At 47.0% G+C, this 17,196-nt stretch overlaps 1 protein-coding gene across 1 annotated transcript in view; it reads right to left on the reverse strand.

Moving 5' to 3' along the window:
* The window catches only part of Tubgcp5 (tubulin gamma complex associated protein 5), a 32,884-nt gene extending 25,723 nt beyond the window's left edge, over window positions 1-7,161 (reverse strand). The window contains exons 1-6 of the mRNA XM_005082581.4: window positions 6,973-7,161; window positions 5,935-5,988; window positions 5,729-5,837; window positions 4,141-4,237; window positions 3,463-3,542; window positions 2,540-2,675 (exon numbers count right to left, since the gene is read on the reverse strand). Coding sequence (XP_005082638.1) covers window positions 2,540-2,675; window positions 3,463-3,542; window positions 4,141-4,237; window positions 5,729-5,837; window positions 5,935-5,988; window positions 6,973-7,118 — 622 coding nt within the window. The 5' untranslated portion in view covers window positions 7,119-7,161. The remainder of the gene's footprint in view (window positions 1-2,539; window positions 2,676-3,462; window positions 3,543-4,140; window positions 4,238-5,728; window positions 5,838-5,934; window positions 5,989-6,972) is intronic.
* Between the last annotated feature and the right edge of the window lie 10,035 nt (window positions 7,162-17,196).

Below are 17,196 nucleotides of genomic sequence, written 5' to 3' on the forward strand. Positions count from 1 at the left end.
GCCTTTAATCCCAGCACTCGGGAGGCAGAGGCGGGCGGATCTCTGTGAGTTCGAGGCCAGCCTGGTCTACAAAGTGAGTTCCAGGACAGCCTCCAAAGCCACAGAGAAACCCTGTCTCGAAAAACAAAACAAAACAAAAAAAAAGTCCAGTTGGAGGGCTGAAGAGCTGTCTCAGTGCAGGCTGTTCTTCCACAGGTTCTGAGTTCAATTCCCAGCAACCACGTGGTGGCTCACAACCATCTATAACGAGACCTGGTGCCTTCTTCTGGCCTGCATGGATACTTGCAGGCAGAACACTGTACATAACAAATAAAAAAAAAAAAAAAAAAAAAGAAAATCAAAAGAAAAACCCTACCCAAATGCAATAATAATAAAACAAACATAAAAATACAGGGAAATGTTTTTTTAAGCAAAATCACAAGACTAAACACTAACCATCTGAAAAATTCAGTTAAGATTTTAAATGTTTATTTATGTGTGTGTATGTATATGAGTGTGAGCGTGTTTGGGCTTGCACGCCTGTGTGTGTGCACGCGGTACCCAGCGAAGCAGGAAGAGGGTGCTGGATCCTGTGGGGCTGGATTACGGTGGCTGTGAGCAGCTCACCGGGTGCTTGGAGCTCAGGTCCTCTGGAAGAACAGCAAGCTCTCTCAAGTGCTCAGCCACTTCTTCAGCGGCTCAAATTCACGTTTGAAAAAATAAAGAACAGTTTCTTTTTACTCTAAGTCAGAAGAGTAAAAGCTGCTTGTAAAATATCTAAAGCCTAAGAACTGACATCATTTATCAAAGAGCCCTGGGGAGATGGCATAGATTCGAAACCGAAATGAGGCCGGGTATGATGGCATACTTCTAAAATTCTAGCACTTAGGAGGCAGAGGGAGGAGGACAGGCTCACGTTACAAAGAGATGCTGTCTAGAAACCACCCAAACCCCAGTGGAACAAGTAAACAATGGCAATTATCAAGAAATGCACAAGTACATGAACCCTTAAACACCCTGTAGTCAGATCAGTGTGAACGCAGACACTGCCCAGGCAGTCAGACCAGTGTGAATGCAGACAGACAGACAGACAGACAGACCAGTGTAAATGCAGACAGACAGACAGATCAGTGTGAATGCAGACAGACAGTCAGATCAGTGTGAATGCAGACAGACAGATCAGTGTGAATGCAGACAGACAGACAGATCAGTGTGAATGCAGACAGACAGATCAGTGTGAATGCAGACAGACAGACAGATCAGTGTGAATACAGACAGTCAGATCAGTGTGAATGCAGACAGACAGATCAGTGTGAATGCAGACAGACAGATCCGTGTGAATGCAGACAGACAGACAGATCCGTGTGAATGCAGACAGACAGACAGATCCGTGTGAATGCAGACAGACAGACAGTCAGATCAGTGTGAATGCAGACAGACAGTCAGATCAGTGTGAATGCAGACAGACAGATCCGTGTGAATGCAGACAGACAGACCAGTGTGAATGAATGCAGACAGACAGACAGACAGACCAGTGTGAATGAATGCAGACAGACAGACAGGTCAGTGTGAATGCAGACAGACAGACAGATCAGTGTGAGTGCAGACAGACAGACAGATCAGTGTGAGTGCAGACGCTCCCCAGGCTAAATTCTCACACAAATCCAGACTGAGCAGGTAACCTGGGGGGGTAACCTATCAAGGAAGGAACGTGAGATGGGAATATGAAACCGCATCGCTCACACTCGAGTGAACAGTTTAAGAACAGAGGAAGAGAAGTGCCATACCAATGCGGGCACATCTAAGGAGAGAGTTCTAAGGAAGGTAAGGAAACAACTTACTTGTATTGCCAATTATGCATATACACCAGGTATATATACACCAGTTGTTTACATATATACACCAGCCAACTAAAGCTGGGGATCAGAAGTAAAAGTGGACAAAATATGTACAACAGGATGACTTTATAATCTTCCAGAGTTGTCTAGAATTTCTACCAGTGCACAGCTGCTCACTGATGACAAGATAAACATTCAACTAAAAAAATAACCTCTCCATATCTTTCCCCTTTTGCTACACTGAGAAAGGTTAGCCCTCTAAACAACAGGCCAACTCTTTACAACAGTAAGGAAAACAGTTAGGACTAAGTTATCAGAATGACTTTTGAAACACTACATTTCACGGCTGGAGAGATGGCTTGGTGGTTAGGAGCACTGGCTACTCTCGCAGAGGACGCAAGTGTGACCCCCAGCACCCACATGGTGGCTCACAGCCATCGGTAACTCCAGTTCTAGGGACCCGATGGCCTCTTTCGACCTGTGTGTGTGGGCACCAGGCACGAACACGGTACAAACAGGAACACACAACACCCCCACATAAAGTAATAATAAAAATATTAGAACAAACCCTCCATCCTAAATTTCCAGTGCTGCTTTTCTTATCTGAAGTGATGTAAGGGTAGAAGCTATAGCGCTACTTCTCGGGCACGCACGTAAGGCAGTTTAAGATTTGGTGAGAACCCTAAGGAGCACACACCGGCACGTAGCCATGTATGTAATACCTTCCCAGCAGACTTGAGGCCCCCCTTTTCTGCTGTGGTCCGGCTCGTCTACTGGGGTCCTGTCTACCTGTATCCCAGAGTCTTCTCTGCTTAACGGCTGCTGGGCATCTTCGTCCTCGCTGTCTTCAGACCAGTTCTGATGTAAGGAGACAAAAGAGCTTACTCTCGAGGCCGTAACTATCAGAGCGACTTAGGCTGAAAACCAAGGAACATTTATTTCCATAGAGAAGAAAAAGTCAAATGAAGCGTTCTTCTAAGTTTCCATAATGGGACTGGAATAGGTGGACGTGTGAACTCAGCTTTCTATGAATAGAAGTAGCAAGACACATTTCTGAATTTCAAAAGAATCCAGCATGCATCATTTCTTTGAGGCAAAAACTATGAGAGCAAGCTTTGCTCTCTAGTTTCCTGGATCAATAAGTACAATAGGAACTAAATGTGTTTTTAGTCATTGAGTACATTTATTGCACTAGTCTATTCAAAAAAGAAATTATTCTAGGGGAGGGGTGTTCTAACCTGAAAAATTTCCCTTTGTCTTCTGCTTAAAACAACACCAAATAGTTCTACTATAGCATTACTTAACATGTAAATTGTATACTGATTTGGCCCAGAATCTTACTAAATATTCCACAACTCACTTCTCTAAATGGTTACCTACTACATCTTATTTAGAGAGAGCGTGTACGCAGACACACGAGTGAGCATGCTCACCGTGGCTCACATGTGCAGGCCAGAGGACAACTTTCAGGAATTGCTTCTCTCCATCCTGTTCAGGTGTTCGGGTTTCAGTAAGCCCCTTTACCCGAGAAGCTTAGAGAATTCCTTTTTAAATAGCATGCTCTCTGGTGGAAGGGTACACTAAGATTATTGCTGCCATGTGGGCATGTGTTTATATGTGCAATGGCAAAACCACAGCCACTTACCGGTGTATCGACATCTGGGCCAAGGCCAATCTCTTCACCTTCCATCAAGTATTTCCCCCAGTCAAAATCATCTTTCTTTTCTAAAATGTAACAAAGGAGCCTTATCAGCTTTATCATAATTGTCTAGGAGAAAAACAAAAGCAAAACAAAACAAAACAAAAATCCTAAGCCCCATAAGACCACAGGAAAAGAAATTCACAAAAGTCTTAATAAATCCAAATTCTAATGTATCTTTTATCATTTGAATTAATTCACCCTCAGAAGTTCCGTTTTCACGGAATAAAATGTCTAACTTACAAAGCCAGGATTTACTTTTTCTTTTTTTTTTTTTTTTTTTTTAAAGATTTAGCACATATAGTGTTCTCTCTGCGTGTCTGTCTGCTTGACAGAAGAGGGTACCAGATCTCATTATAGATGACTGGGAGCCACCATGAGGTTGCTGGGAACTGAACTCAGGACCTATGGAGGAGCAGAAGGTGCTCTTAACCCCTGAGCCATCTCTCCAGCCCACAGAGCTTACATTCTAAGTGAAATTTTGCAACTTCATCCAAAGCAAAATAATTTAATTTAATTTCCTGATTTTATAACTTTTTGGTTTCCAAGACAGGGCTTCTCTGTGTAGCCCTGGCTGTGACTTTACAACTTTTGACAAAAACAAATTTGTGTCTGGTGACATACCCACTTCTTTGTTTCTTGGAGTTTCCACATAGCTGCTATTTGAAGGAGAATCAGACAGACACAGAAGGAGTGACAGGATGGAATAATGCACATCTGTCTTTAAAACAAAAAGGGGAGAATGGCGGTGAGTGCTTCTGAAACCAGACCACATAAAGGACTACACATGGGTTAGCATAAAATAAATTCTAGTCTCTACACTTCCTTCACAGTTCAAACGTTTACATCTAAGAAATCTAAGTCACATGAAGTCTGGGTCTGTATTTCTTTTCTTTTTGGTTTTCTGAGACAGCGTCTCTGTGTAATAGCCTTGGACTCACAGAGATCCGCCTGCCTCTGCCTCCTAGGTGCTGGGATTAAAGGTGTGCTCCACCAACGCCCGGCTGGTTCTATGTTTCTCACAAGTGTAAGATATTTAAGTGGACTAATGACTTTATTCCTAGATGAATTGTGATACATTCTTTAGAACATGACGTTATGGCTAAGAGTGAAGTTATTCTCTGGTGGCAATATGCACCTTGAAGATTAAACATATCTAACTACTTGTCACAGGGTACTATATTCTGTCTAACCAATCTTACTAATAACTTAGATTTCTTCTAACGGTTTAGTACCACAAATTATGAATGTTCTTTCATAATTATGAGTTTACTTGTCTAACAAACTCCTAAAATTTAAGCCGAAGAATATTTGCCTTCGAAATTTCAAGGATCACTATCAAATAACCTCTACAAAAACCACATTTACATTTAGTACAAAGACTGCACGTGCACAATTGCACAGAGCATAAATGTATCTGTTTCCTACACCTTTTATTACTCAGACAAGTAAGGACGTTCTTGGTCTTTGTTTTTAAAGATTTATTTTTTTACATCATTAGGCAGCTCTGTCCTTGTGTGAGCCTTCCAGAGTATATGTACATAAACTTAAGGGTACAGCCTGTAACACATGTGCTTAGTTTCTTCTCTATTAACTGTCACACTCTTTCCTGACAGCAATCTAGTATCCGTTAATGGTTACAAATCGTAACAATGAAAACACCAGACTTCTCCATTCTGAGAGTTCTTGTAACAAATCACTGCACCCCAGGTGGCCTGTGGGCCCCACATAATATCAAAGCACATCTGGGATATATATATATATATATATATATATATATATATATATATATATATATATATAGAAACGGTAGCTATCTGGGATATATATATATATATATATATATATATATATATATATGGTAGCTATTTGAAAAGTTTTTTTTTTTTTTTTTGGTTTTACAAGACAGGGTTTCTCTGTATTGTTTTGGAGGCTGTCCGTCCAGCCCGGCCTCGAACTCACAGAGATCTGCCTGCCTCTGCCTCCCGAGTGCTGAGATTAAAGGCGTGCGAGTTTTAAGGTAAGCAAACTGTGCTATAAGTTATGCCAACCACTGTTTTCCACAACCATAGTGAATTCCCAGTTAGATGAGCAAACCAGGAGCATGTTGGTTGTTTCATAGCAAATCCGAGGCCACAGTTAACTTGTTCTCCACAAGGTCCTGTTCTGTAAAGAGTGAATACAAGACGGAGAACTCACAACCCAAGGTTACCTTTATTTTCTCTACGCCGGGAAGTGCCGAATTTAGAAACTCCGTAGTTAATCTCTTCCAGCTAGCAGCTTTGCCGAGATCAGAATGAATGGTGAATTTTTCATAAATCCTAAAATATATATATATAAAATCAACTGATAGCGAAAGATCTTGATGAAAACACATTAATGAATACATAGAGATATATAGAGAATCGACATACATACCCTTCTATTGTTTTTTCTATTTTGTGACTGTTGACATCCAAGAACCGATGAAATCTAGTGAGGACAAAGTGCAGATTTTAATGCCAATACTGTCAATAGAGCTAAGCATACTCGAGCCACAGCTCGCCATAACCCGGCATATGCCTGACACTCCTTACAACACTGTCTTTCGGTTCCCACGATCGGTATAACAGTTTCCTAAGGTTTTTGATAGGTCTTGCACTATATGAAGCTAGGGATAGCCTTTCAACTCACAACAATCCTCCTGCCTGAGCCACCCAAAGTGCTATAGTTACAGGAATGCATCGTTATTCCTGGCTAATCTTTTGTCTTTTTAACTCAAGAGAGAGACACCGACCCAGTAACCTCTCAACACTCATCCTCTGAGTACTTTACTAAATGCACAAATTAAATACAAGTACAACTATCAGATATTTAGAAAGCTTCGGCAAGGGTCTGGAGAGATGGCTCAGAGGTTAAAGAGTCCTTGCCATTCTTCCGGGAGACCCGGGTTCCACTCACAACACCCACGACTGTCTGTAACTCCAGCTCTAGGGGAATCAGCTGACTTCTGGTCTCTTCGGCACAAGGTGCACGCAGGACACGCATAAGCACATAAGAGCCAAACCACCCGCAATAACACCTAAACGTCACCAGTGGGGACCACGGACTGTCATCAGTGTAACAAGCAACCGCATCTGGAGACAGCTCGAAGCAAGTGTAACGCAACGCAGAAAGACGCATTTTTTTTTCCTCCTTGGGGAGGAAGTCACAGATGCGCTTTTACCACGGTTGCTATACATCTTGTGTCTCTCCCAGCTCTAAAATGACTGTCGTCTGCCTCCTGCCAGTAGAGGTATTATAGAAGAAACCTTGCACGCGGCCCGAGCAAGAAGAGGGGGGTTGGCGAGGCTGAAATTTTCACAGGGCACTCAGGGGAAACCGAGGCACCAGGAGCAGCCGGCGGTCACAGGAGGGCCGCCCCGCCCCGTCCGCCCGCCCCGCCCGCCCCGCCCGCCCGCAGCCGCGATCCCGCACCTGAAGTTGGACCAGACAAAGTCCAAGGCCAGCTGGAAGTTGGCGTCCGCCTCGTCCTGCAGGCCGGTAACCCGCCGGACGAGCTCACGCACATGGCGGTCCAGCTGTCTGTCCATCCGGCTCCCGGACAACGGAGCCCGGGCCATAGCTGCCCCGCTCGCCCGCCGCCGCTGCAGGAGTCTCGGGCGGAGGGGCGGGCGGACTGCTCTCGCGAGAGCCCCAGCTCGCGCGGCGGCGCGGAGATCCCGGAAGCGGAGACTTTTTTTTTTTTTTTTTTTTTTTTGCGAGCGTTCCTGCAGCTGGTGCTGGTGTGCGCGCTTGCTGCGTTTTGCGGGGTGCAGTTAGCCCCTGTGTGGTGGTGAGTGTGTGTGTGTGTGTGTGTGTCTGTGTCTGTGTGTGTGTGTCTGTCTGTGTGTGTCTGTGTGTGCTCTTTCTGCTCGCAGCCCGGGGAAGTTGGGAGTGTCTTCAGAGTCTTAGCCGTTGTTTGCTGTGGATCCCTGTATTTTAATAAGGGTCTCTGGATAACCCTTGTTTAATGCTTTACATTCTGATGTGTTTTGAGGACACCCAGTCCTCCAGGCCAGTGTATGGTTCCTCCATCGTTTTTCTTTTTTTCTCTCTTTTTTTTTTTTTTTTTTTTTGAGCGCCACGGCTTTTTAAATTCATGCTCGAGGGGGCTGGAGAGGTGGCTCAGAGGTTAAGAGCACTGGCTGCTCTTGCAGAGGTCCCGAGTTCAAGTCCCAGCAACCACATGGTGGCTCACGGCCATCTGTAATGAGATCTGGTGCCATCCTCTGACCTGCAGGCATACGTGCAGACAGAACACAGTATGCATAATAAACAAATCTTTAAAGGAAAAAAAAATTCATGCTCGAGCTTTGAGCTTCAGTTTGTATCCCAGATGATAAAAATTGGGTTCTCAGTGGTTCTGATCCGACCTGGGACAGACACATGGTTAAAGCAGAAGAGTCCACTTATTACCGTGGTTCTCAATCCTCCTAATGCTGCCACCCTTTACTTAACAGCTCCTGATGTCGGTGGTGACTCTAACCATAAACAGTTACCTCACTGCTGCTGTGATTTTGCCGCTGTTAGGAATTGTAATGTAAATACCTGATTGGTTGAGAACCTCTGGTTTATTTGGAATGGTAAAGTGTGTGTGTGTGTGTGTGTGTGTGTGTGTGTGTGTGTGTGTGTGTGTGTGTGTGTGTAATGTGAGGGCAGTCTCCGGGTGTGGCATCTGCCACCCACTCGATGGCCAGAGTTGTGTCTCCCTCGCCGCCGCTCCCGGTGCGTTCAAAGCTCAGGGTTAGGTGACCCTTCCAGTGAGGAGGACTGGTCCTTGGTCAAGGGTACAGTACAAGTAGTGACAGCTCTCAGAGTGCTAGAACCCCCCAAACAAGTTCTCAAGAAAGGGAGCGCGGACCCCACACTGAACGAGGTTGCTTTTGCTGTCAGGCCTGACCATTTTCTGGACTTGGTGTGACGGGAGCTGTCTTATGGTTTCCATGTATGTGTGCCTCCATCCCGCACAAAATGAAATTAATATATATATATATATATATATGTGTGTGTGTGTGTGTGTGTGTGTGTGTGTGTGTGTGTGTGTGTGTGTGTATTAGGGAAGGCAATCTGGAGCGCGCAGGAGTCGGCTGGCGAGCTGAAGGTGAAGTCACGGCAGCACCAGCTGAGACCTCTGAGCCTTCATAAAACAGTTCTGTAAAGAGAAGCTTTTTCTTTGAGAGGAGCCTTTCCGCCAGCCTGGTTCTAGATCCGCATCAGTCCCAAATAAACACACAGGAGGCTATATTAATTATGAAGCTGTTGACCTTGCTTGTCTCTTACTGGCTAGCTCTGCTTTAAGTAATTACCCCATAATTGTTAATCTAAGTATGTCTCTTACCGGAGAATAGTTCTGGGCTCCTACCCCCATGGCGGTTACATGTTGACTCTCTGTGTTTCTCCTTCCCAGAGTCCTCCTGGACTCCTAGTCCCTCCTATCTTGGTTCCCTATAGGCTCAACAGTGCTTTATTGACAAATGCTCAGGACTTCCCCCAACACAGTTCCTATGTGACAGCTGCTCTTTTGCTTATGCTCTGCTCATTAGATAAATCCCTGCTGAGGAAGGACTTCCAGTCTGCCCTGTCAGGCTAAGGTACTCCGTACTGTATAATACAGAGCTCCCCAGACGGTGCATTGCCCCGGGAGACTGTTTTACAAGAGGCTTTTGACTCCGTGCTGCCGCTAGGTAGACCCAGAAAAAGCACCGTTGGACGGGAACTCCCGTCAAGCAAAGACTGCTAACTTACCCCTGTGAACAGAAAGGGAGCCACCCTGTAAGCTGAATGGGGGGAGAATCGGAGCGGTGAAGGCACGTGGAAATATTCCAACTGTATCAGGTAAGCCAGGCCCAGGGACTTACGAGAAACACGACACGGAGAAAAGTGTATGCCTCCCTCCCACGGACCCCACACGGAGACACGTGTATGCCTCCCCCCCATAGACACCTAACCAGTGTGATGGTGTGGCCTCACACAAACCTATCATCTGGTGTGTGTGGCCATGACCAAGCCCCCCACTGTTGATGGAGCCTTCCCCGCTGCCTGAATGCCCAGTTATTCACCCACGTCTGGATCTAATCTGCCGTTTCCGGATCCTGACCCCCTTTTTCTGCTCTGAACCAGGTTTAGTCTTTTCAGCTAGCATCCAGATTCACTCTGTAGGCCAGGCCGGCCTCGAACTCACAGAGATCCACCTGCCTCTGCCTCCCGCGGGCTGGGATTAAAGGCGTGCACCACCGTTGCTGGGGGGGGGACTTCTTACTGGCTTGGTTCCTATGCTCACCCACTTTCTTATAGAACCCACAACACCACCCACCATGTGCTGGTGCCTCTCCCATTGATCACTAAATGAGAAAATGCCTTGCAACTGGATCTCATCAAGGCATTTCCTCAACTGAGACTCCTTCCTCTGATGACTCTGACTCGTGCCAGTACAAAACCAGCCAATACAGCAGGAAACAGCCTTTAAGACCGGGCGTCTCCACAACTTCTTTCATCTCTCCAAGGCGCTTATAGAGAGATGTCACTACAGTGGGATGGTGCACATCTAAGATTCCAGCCCTTGGGAGGCAGAGGCAGAAGGATTGTTGAGTCCACGGTCAGCTAGCCTAAGTAATGTAATGAGAACTTGTCTCTTTTGACGACTTCAGACACTGAGTTCCCATGAGCCAGGCTAGCCATTTCTGTGGGGTTTTCTTTCAATGTCCCTGACCCCCGTGGCTCCTTCTCCCTCTCCTTAGCAGGGTTCTCTGAGCTCTACCCAACGTTTGGCAGTGCGCCTCTGAATCTGCCTCTATCGTCACTGGATGAAGGCTCTCGGAAGACATCCTGGGCCAGTCACCGGTCGGATCACAGGGCATGGTCAGTTCAGGCTTTGCATCCACAGCTGCCAAGAGTTGTAGCTGGGGCCATCCTTGCAGACTCGCTTGGATCAGGCTTCTACCCGACTCTGTAAACAACCAGGGAGCCTGCATGGGATTGACCTAGGCCCTCTGCATACATGTGACAGCTGTGCAGCTTGGTCTATATATGGGACTTCTGGCAATGGAAGCAGGGATGTCCCCAGCACTTTGGCCGACTCTTGAGAACTCATTCCTCATGCCGGAGTGCCTTGTCCAGCCTGAATAAAGGGGGACATGCTTGGTCTCATGGCAGCTTGATATGCCATGCTTTGCTGATTCAGCCCACGGGAGGCTGGCCCCTTTCTGAGTGGATTTGGAGGAGGGGTGGGTTAAGGGGGAAGCCGAGGGGAGGTTGAGGGTAGGAGGAGAGGAGGGAGGGGAAGCTTCTGTCAGGATGTAAGATAAATACGTTGATAATAATGACAACTTCCAGGGCTTGGGACTTGAGAGACATCTGGGAAGATTTAGGGTACCTGTCACTCTTGCAGAGGACCTGAGTCCTGTTCCCAGCACCCAAGTTGGGTGTCCAGCTTCAGGAGGTTCAGTGCTCTCTTCTGAACTTGATGGGCATTGAAAGAAGGTATAAGAATGGAGTCAAGGGAGACGCCTGCGTGCTTGTGCGGAAACTCCAAGAAAACAAGGCGGAGTCTTGTGACCTCAGTTTCTTCAGAATGTGCAACTGTTCTTGGATTGTGTTTTGTGCACCCTCCCAGGTGTAGCAGACAGAAGTGAGCTTGCTTCAGATTGCTGTTATTTGTTTATATGCCTCTATGGAAGAACATGGTTTTTTTTTTTTTTTTTTTGCCCAGTGCAGCTTGCTGACGTGATTGCACACGGTACTCGCGTGACTCTTCTTAGTCCTCAGAGTATAAATTGTCAGATGCAGCTGGGTGGTGGTGGCGCACGCCTTTAATCCCAGCACCCGGGAGGCAGAGGCAGATGGATCTCTGTGAGTTTGAGGCCGGGCTGGACCGACAGCCTCCAAAACAATACAGAGAAACCCTGTCTCATAAAAACCAAAATAAAATAAAATAAAAATAAAAACTAAATTGTCAGATGCCCTGGATAAAATTGGCTATTGCATGAGGCTTTAGTACACCTCATTTATCAGCTCTATTCTCCCAGATGCCACTGTCTCTAGAGTATGGGCACACACACACACACACACACACACACACACACACACGCTTTAAAATAAAACAACTTTAAAAAATCTGGAGGTCTTAAGAGATGGCTCAGCTCTTACGAATGCTTCTTGCTCCTGTAGAGGACTGGGTTTTACACCTGCATGGTACCTCACCCACATCTGTATTGTCAATTCCAGGGATTCAACTCCCCCTTGCAGCTTCCAAAGGCACTGTGCACATGCGCTATACATTCATGTACAGGCAAAACATTAATACACATAACATCGTGTTTTTTTCTAAAATTGAAAGTAGATTTTTTCATAGAGTGTACTCTGATTATAGCTTCTCCTCCCCCAACCCATCCACATCCTCCCTGCTGTCCCACTCATCCAGATCCACACTCTTTCTTTTTCTCTCTCGTTAGAAAGCAAACAGGCATCTAAAAAATAATAAAAACAAACCAGAACAGGACTAAACGAACATTAAAAAAAAGAGATGCAGAGATGCAACGTTGGCATACACAGAAAACCGGTAAAATCAAAACCCAAAAGACTTGTAAGGTAAACAACCAACCAACCAACCAAAGAACGAACACACACACACACTACAACAAAACCTTCCAAAAATACCATTGAGTAGTTAATGTTGGGTTGGCTATCCACTGCTGCGCTTGACTTTAAGTGTGTTGTATCCTCAGTGAGACTCAGTTGGAGAAAACGTATTTTTCCTTTGAGAGCAGTTATCTGGACTGGGCATAGGGCTTGTGTCCACTTTCTTTCTTTCTCAGTGCCGGGACGCTATCTGGCTTAGACCTATGCATGCTTTTAAAATTTAAATGTTAAAAAGAAAGCAAAGTGACTTTCTAGCTTCCTTATCCGTTACCCCGTCACCTCCTGTGAGTGAACTCCTACCATCCCTGTCCCATTGAACAATGTACTCTAGGTCTTGTAGTGGCACAGGACGAGTCGTGTTCCACCGTGTGTGCCTCAGGCGAACCTTGCTGCGCAGCGGCTACCCCAGTTGCTCCCTGCTGTGAGCTCCCGTGCTCAACACTGATGCGAGAGCAGATCATGGAAGCTCTGTTAAGAACCCGGTCTCAGCCTTGAGGACGCACGGTCAGGGGTGAGGAGGCACGGTCAGGGGTGAGGACGCACGGTCAGGGGTGAGGACGCACGGTCAGGGGTGAGGAGGCACGGTCAGGGGTGAGGAGGCACGGTCAGGGGTGAGGACGCACGGTCAGGGGTGAGGACGCACGGTCAGGGGTGAGGAGGCACGGTCAGGGGTGAGGAGGCACGGTCAGGGGTGAGGAGGCACGGTCAGGGGTGAGGAGGCACGGTCAGGGGTGAGGAGGCACGGTCAGGGGTGAGGAGGCACGGTCAGGGGTGAGGAGGCACGGTCAGGGGTGAGGAGGCACGGTCAGGGGTGAGGAGGCACGGTCAGGGGTGAGGAGGCACGGTCAGGGGTGAGGAGGCACGGTCAGGGGTGAGGACGCACAGTCAGAGACGGAGCCACTGGATCAGAAGCTCCTTGTGCCTGTGGCTGTTTGTGGTTCCTCTGCTGCTGCTTTCTCTGCAGCATCTGCACCGCCTCACATTCTCAGCCGCGACCCGGGAGTTCCAGTTCCTCTGTCCCCTTCAGCACTTGGCACTTCCCATTTTTAGTAGCTATTCTTGAAGTGGGCATAGAGCGGTATTTGATTGTGGTTTTAAGCTACCGTTGGCGCGTTCATTTTGAGAGTGGCATTGGCATGTCCACGCGTGCGTAGTCTATGACTTGATCACCACTGCTCTCCCTGACGCCTCAGTCCCACTCCACGAGCCCCCTCCCCGAGTGTCCCTGGTTGCCTCTCTTCTGCTTTCGGTTCTTGTGTTGTGATGGCTAAAGAAGCCCCATTTTATGCCAGGCATCCATCTCCGTCTTGGTACCCACTAGCCTTTGTTCCTGACTCCAGTCCCTGGAAGATAAGTTCCCAGAAACCCTGACTCAGCCACTCCCACCCAAAAATGTACAGCCATGACCATCTACTTGCTCTGACAATGGCTAACTGCTTCTTTGGCCTCTGTAACCTGCTTACGAAGGCACCCTAAAATTGTTTTGAGTTCTTAACTTGGTGGAACAGACCAGGTTTTGGTTGCTTGCGTAGACGTTGATGGTCTCCTGGTGCTTTTCGCCTCTAAAAACCCTTCCCTCGCCTCACTTCTCAAGGCAATCTCAAGTTTGGCTCAGTGACTAATACGTCTTTTAATTGCAACTGTATTGAGTTCACGGTCTTTTCTCAGGGGTCACGAACTCCTCAGCAGTGCCTTTTCGGTTCTGCACACGGTGGGAAACATTGCCTACTCCTGCTTCTCACGCCTGCCTGTGTCACCTAGCGTGATGACGTCCATTCCTGCGTCACATGATGACGTCCATCCCCGCATCTGCTTTCCCGAGAGCAGCGTAACGATGCTGATCTTAGCTTTCTATTTATGCTTGTGATTATGGTCCTCGGCCCGCCCTTGAGCTCACTATGTAGTCGTGGACGACTTTGTGCCGGGATTACAAGCATGGGCAGCTGCCTCCGCGTTCTATTGCTGTGAAGAGACCTCATGACCATAGCCACTCTTACAAAGGGAAAAGTCTGCTTTAGACTCGCTTACAGAATCAGACTTTTAGCCCGTTGTCATTGTGGCTGGAAGCATGGTGGCATTCGGGCAGACGCGGTGCTGGAGGAGCCCATCTACATCTGGATCCACAGGCAGCAGGGAGAGAGGGCCACTGGGCTCGGCTTGGGCTTCTGAAAAGCTCAAAGCCCACCCAAGTGACGCACTTCCTCCAACAAGGCCACACCTCCTAATCCTTTCAAAAGCACCACTCCCTGGTAATGAAACATTCAAATCTATGAGCCCATGGGAAACTTTATCATTCACACCATCACAGCTGCCATGCTGGTTTTGTGTTACCAGGGACCAAACCCAGAGCTCTGTGCACTCTCTTCCAACTGAGCCTCCTGTGTGAGGCTCTGACTTACATTTCAAATCACTACTTATGCTTGAGCATTTTGTCATGTGTGTATTGACTGTGTCTGGATTTGGAGCCCTATCTGTCCACATCCTTGAAGAGTAGTAGTAGTAGTAATAATAACAACAGCAATAATAATAATTTTGGTTTTTCAAGACATGGTTTCTCTGTGTAGCCCTGGCTGTCCTGGAACTCACTCTGTAGACCAGACTGGTCTTGAACTCAGAGATTCGCCTGTCTCCGCCTCCTAATTGCTTGGATTAAAGGCCTGCACCACCACAGTCTGGCCCTCTGGACTATTTTTCAAATGTAGTTATAGTTCCTTTATTGTGAAGCCACTGCTTTAAGAAGGAAACAAAACAGGCTATTTTACCTGTTTACGATTTCTTTAGGACAGGATTGCATGCATTTCAGGCTGACCTTGAACTAGGTTTTTTTTTTTTTTAGCTAAGGAGGAGCCTGGAGTCCTGATCATCCTACCTCCACCTCCCAAATGCTAGGATGACAGGCATGAGACACCACACCCACCCACCCAGTTTCTGGAGCGTGCAGGATAAAATCCAGGCAAACACTAAGTGATTCCATGAAGGATTTTGCACAGTGGGGACCATCCTGCATTACACAGTTGTCCTCACTTCCAATTACCGAACTCTTATATTTTTGGTTGTGAGCCTAGCCTTTAACGGCTGAGCCATCTCTCCAGCCCCCTCACTTCCAATTACAAGCGTGCCTTGGGTTGCAGATGCAAGGTGGGGGGGTGGTGGTTCACAGAGGCAGACACAGGAGTGACAGGCCAGGAGGCCAGCTTGTCAATGGCCTCTACCCCCTGGAGAGGTGAGAGGTAAAACAAAACAAAACAAAACAAAACAAAACAAAACACAGTTCCTGGCTCTCTCTAGAAGGACAGCTGCCTTGTGACACTGATTTTTACCACAGGCTCCAATCTCAGTTCCTGGTCTGCTGATCTGAGAGAGGAAACATCTGTGTTTTAGGTACCTGCTGTGTGCAACTGTGTCAGGGACCATCAGAGGCTCCTGTGGAGGCATCTACCAAACAGCCCTGGCAGGCAGGCCACTGAGAAGACAGACAGAGGCTCTTCACTGCGGCATCCAGCCTTTTCAGTTTCTAATTGTGCTGATTAGCTGGTGTGCCCTCAGTCTTCAAAGGAAGGCTTAGTCATCTTTCAGTCTATTGTACTACACTTTTGCTCATAAAAATCCCCAGTATCTTCTCCCATCTTCCTTGTCCCTTCCCCATCTCTGATTGGCTTTCATGTTGTATGTGTCTGCATACATAAAAAAACCCTACATTCCCTGTACGAGAGCGAGCATAGCATTTGTGCCTTCCTAGTCCAACTTACTCTGTTTAGCTTACTGATCTCCAGGGCCACTCGTTTTCCCAAAAAGGACATCATTTAGTTCCTTATTTGGCTACACTCGTCAAAGAAGTGACCTGCTCCCCCAGCTCACAGCCCTTCTTCCAATTTTGCTGACCTTTCTCCAATTAAGACTCACACCGGGTTCCCACGACCCCATCAGAACATCCTTTGTTCCTTATCAGGATGGATACAAGTATCAAATGTGGGAGTTGGGCTAGTCAACACTGTGAGAAACCTGGGCTCTCGCTTCATAGCAGTAAAAGCACAGGAGAATCAATGCTATTGGGGGACATTCCATCGTACTATGAACCCTGAGTTTGCATTTGAGTTGCTTAAATAACATTAACCTTGGGTCTGGAGGCTGAGTTTGCAACCGGTTGACAGACAGTAATCACAGAGCATCAGAGGGCATCTGGAAGAGGTAGAGAGACCCACCAAAAGTGGCAGAGAGGGGTTTTAAGTGGCACAGTTTTGTTTTTGTTTTTGCTGAGCCCAAGAATGGGCTCTTTGGGAGATGACAGCAAAGAGAGAAGGCTAGGTAGATGCTACTCAACCTCTCGGATCTAGGAGGGCTCCACCTCCAACCTTTGAGTCTCCAGTTTTATTTATAAATAAAATGATAGAGGTTTAGTTAAAGCTACCTTTAATGGCAGTGACAGAGTCAATGCCTGTGGGAACAGAATCCCTGCCAGGCTGCAGCCCGAGCAGCCAGGCCGCTGCCAGAGAAGCAGGCTGGTAACCGTGGAATTGCAATTGCTGGCCGAAATAGCAGTAAATTAAGGCACAGCCACTGTGCCTGTAGGTAAAACAACACCACATGGTGAAGCCAGGCTGTTCGTGACCAGCCTATTTATTTGAAAGTTTATTGGGTATATGACCTTGTCACATCTGTAGGCGATAGGCAAACTCGGCTATTAGTAACTCTCTGTTCTGCTCTAATCTTTTAGTTTGGATAGGGGTGGGTAGACCAGCATAATCTAACAGGAGGCCAGTCTTTTTGTTCAACTGTAGTCAGACTTAAGCTGGCTCAAGGCATTTTCATTTTGAAAACGGACCATCACTTTAAAAAAAAATTCGGCCGGGCGTTGGTGGCACACACCTTTAATCCCAGCACTCGGGAGGCAGAGGCAGGCGGATCTCTGTGAGTTCGAGACCAGCCTGGTCTACAAGAGCTAGTTCCAGGACAGCCTCCAAAGCCACAGAGGAACCCTGTCTCGAAAAACCAAAAAAAAAAAAAAATTCCTACAAATACCAC

Source organism: Mesocricetus auratus, unplaced genomic scaffold (genome assembly GCF_017639785.1).
Source record: "Mesocricetus auratus isolate SY011 unplaced genomic scaffold, BCM_Maur_2.0 Super-Scaffold_100030, whole genome shotgun sequence".
In the NCBI taxonomy this organism is placed as follows: domain Eukaryota; kingdom Metazoa; phylum Chordata; class Mammalia; order Rodentia; family Cricetidae; genus Mesocricetus; species Mesocricetus auratus.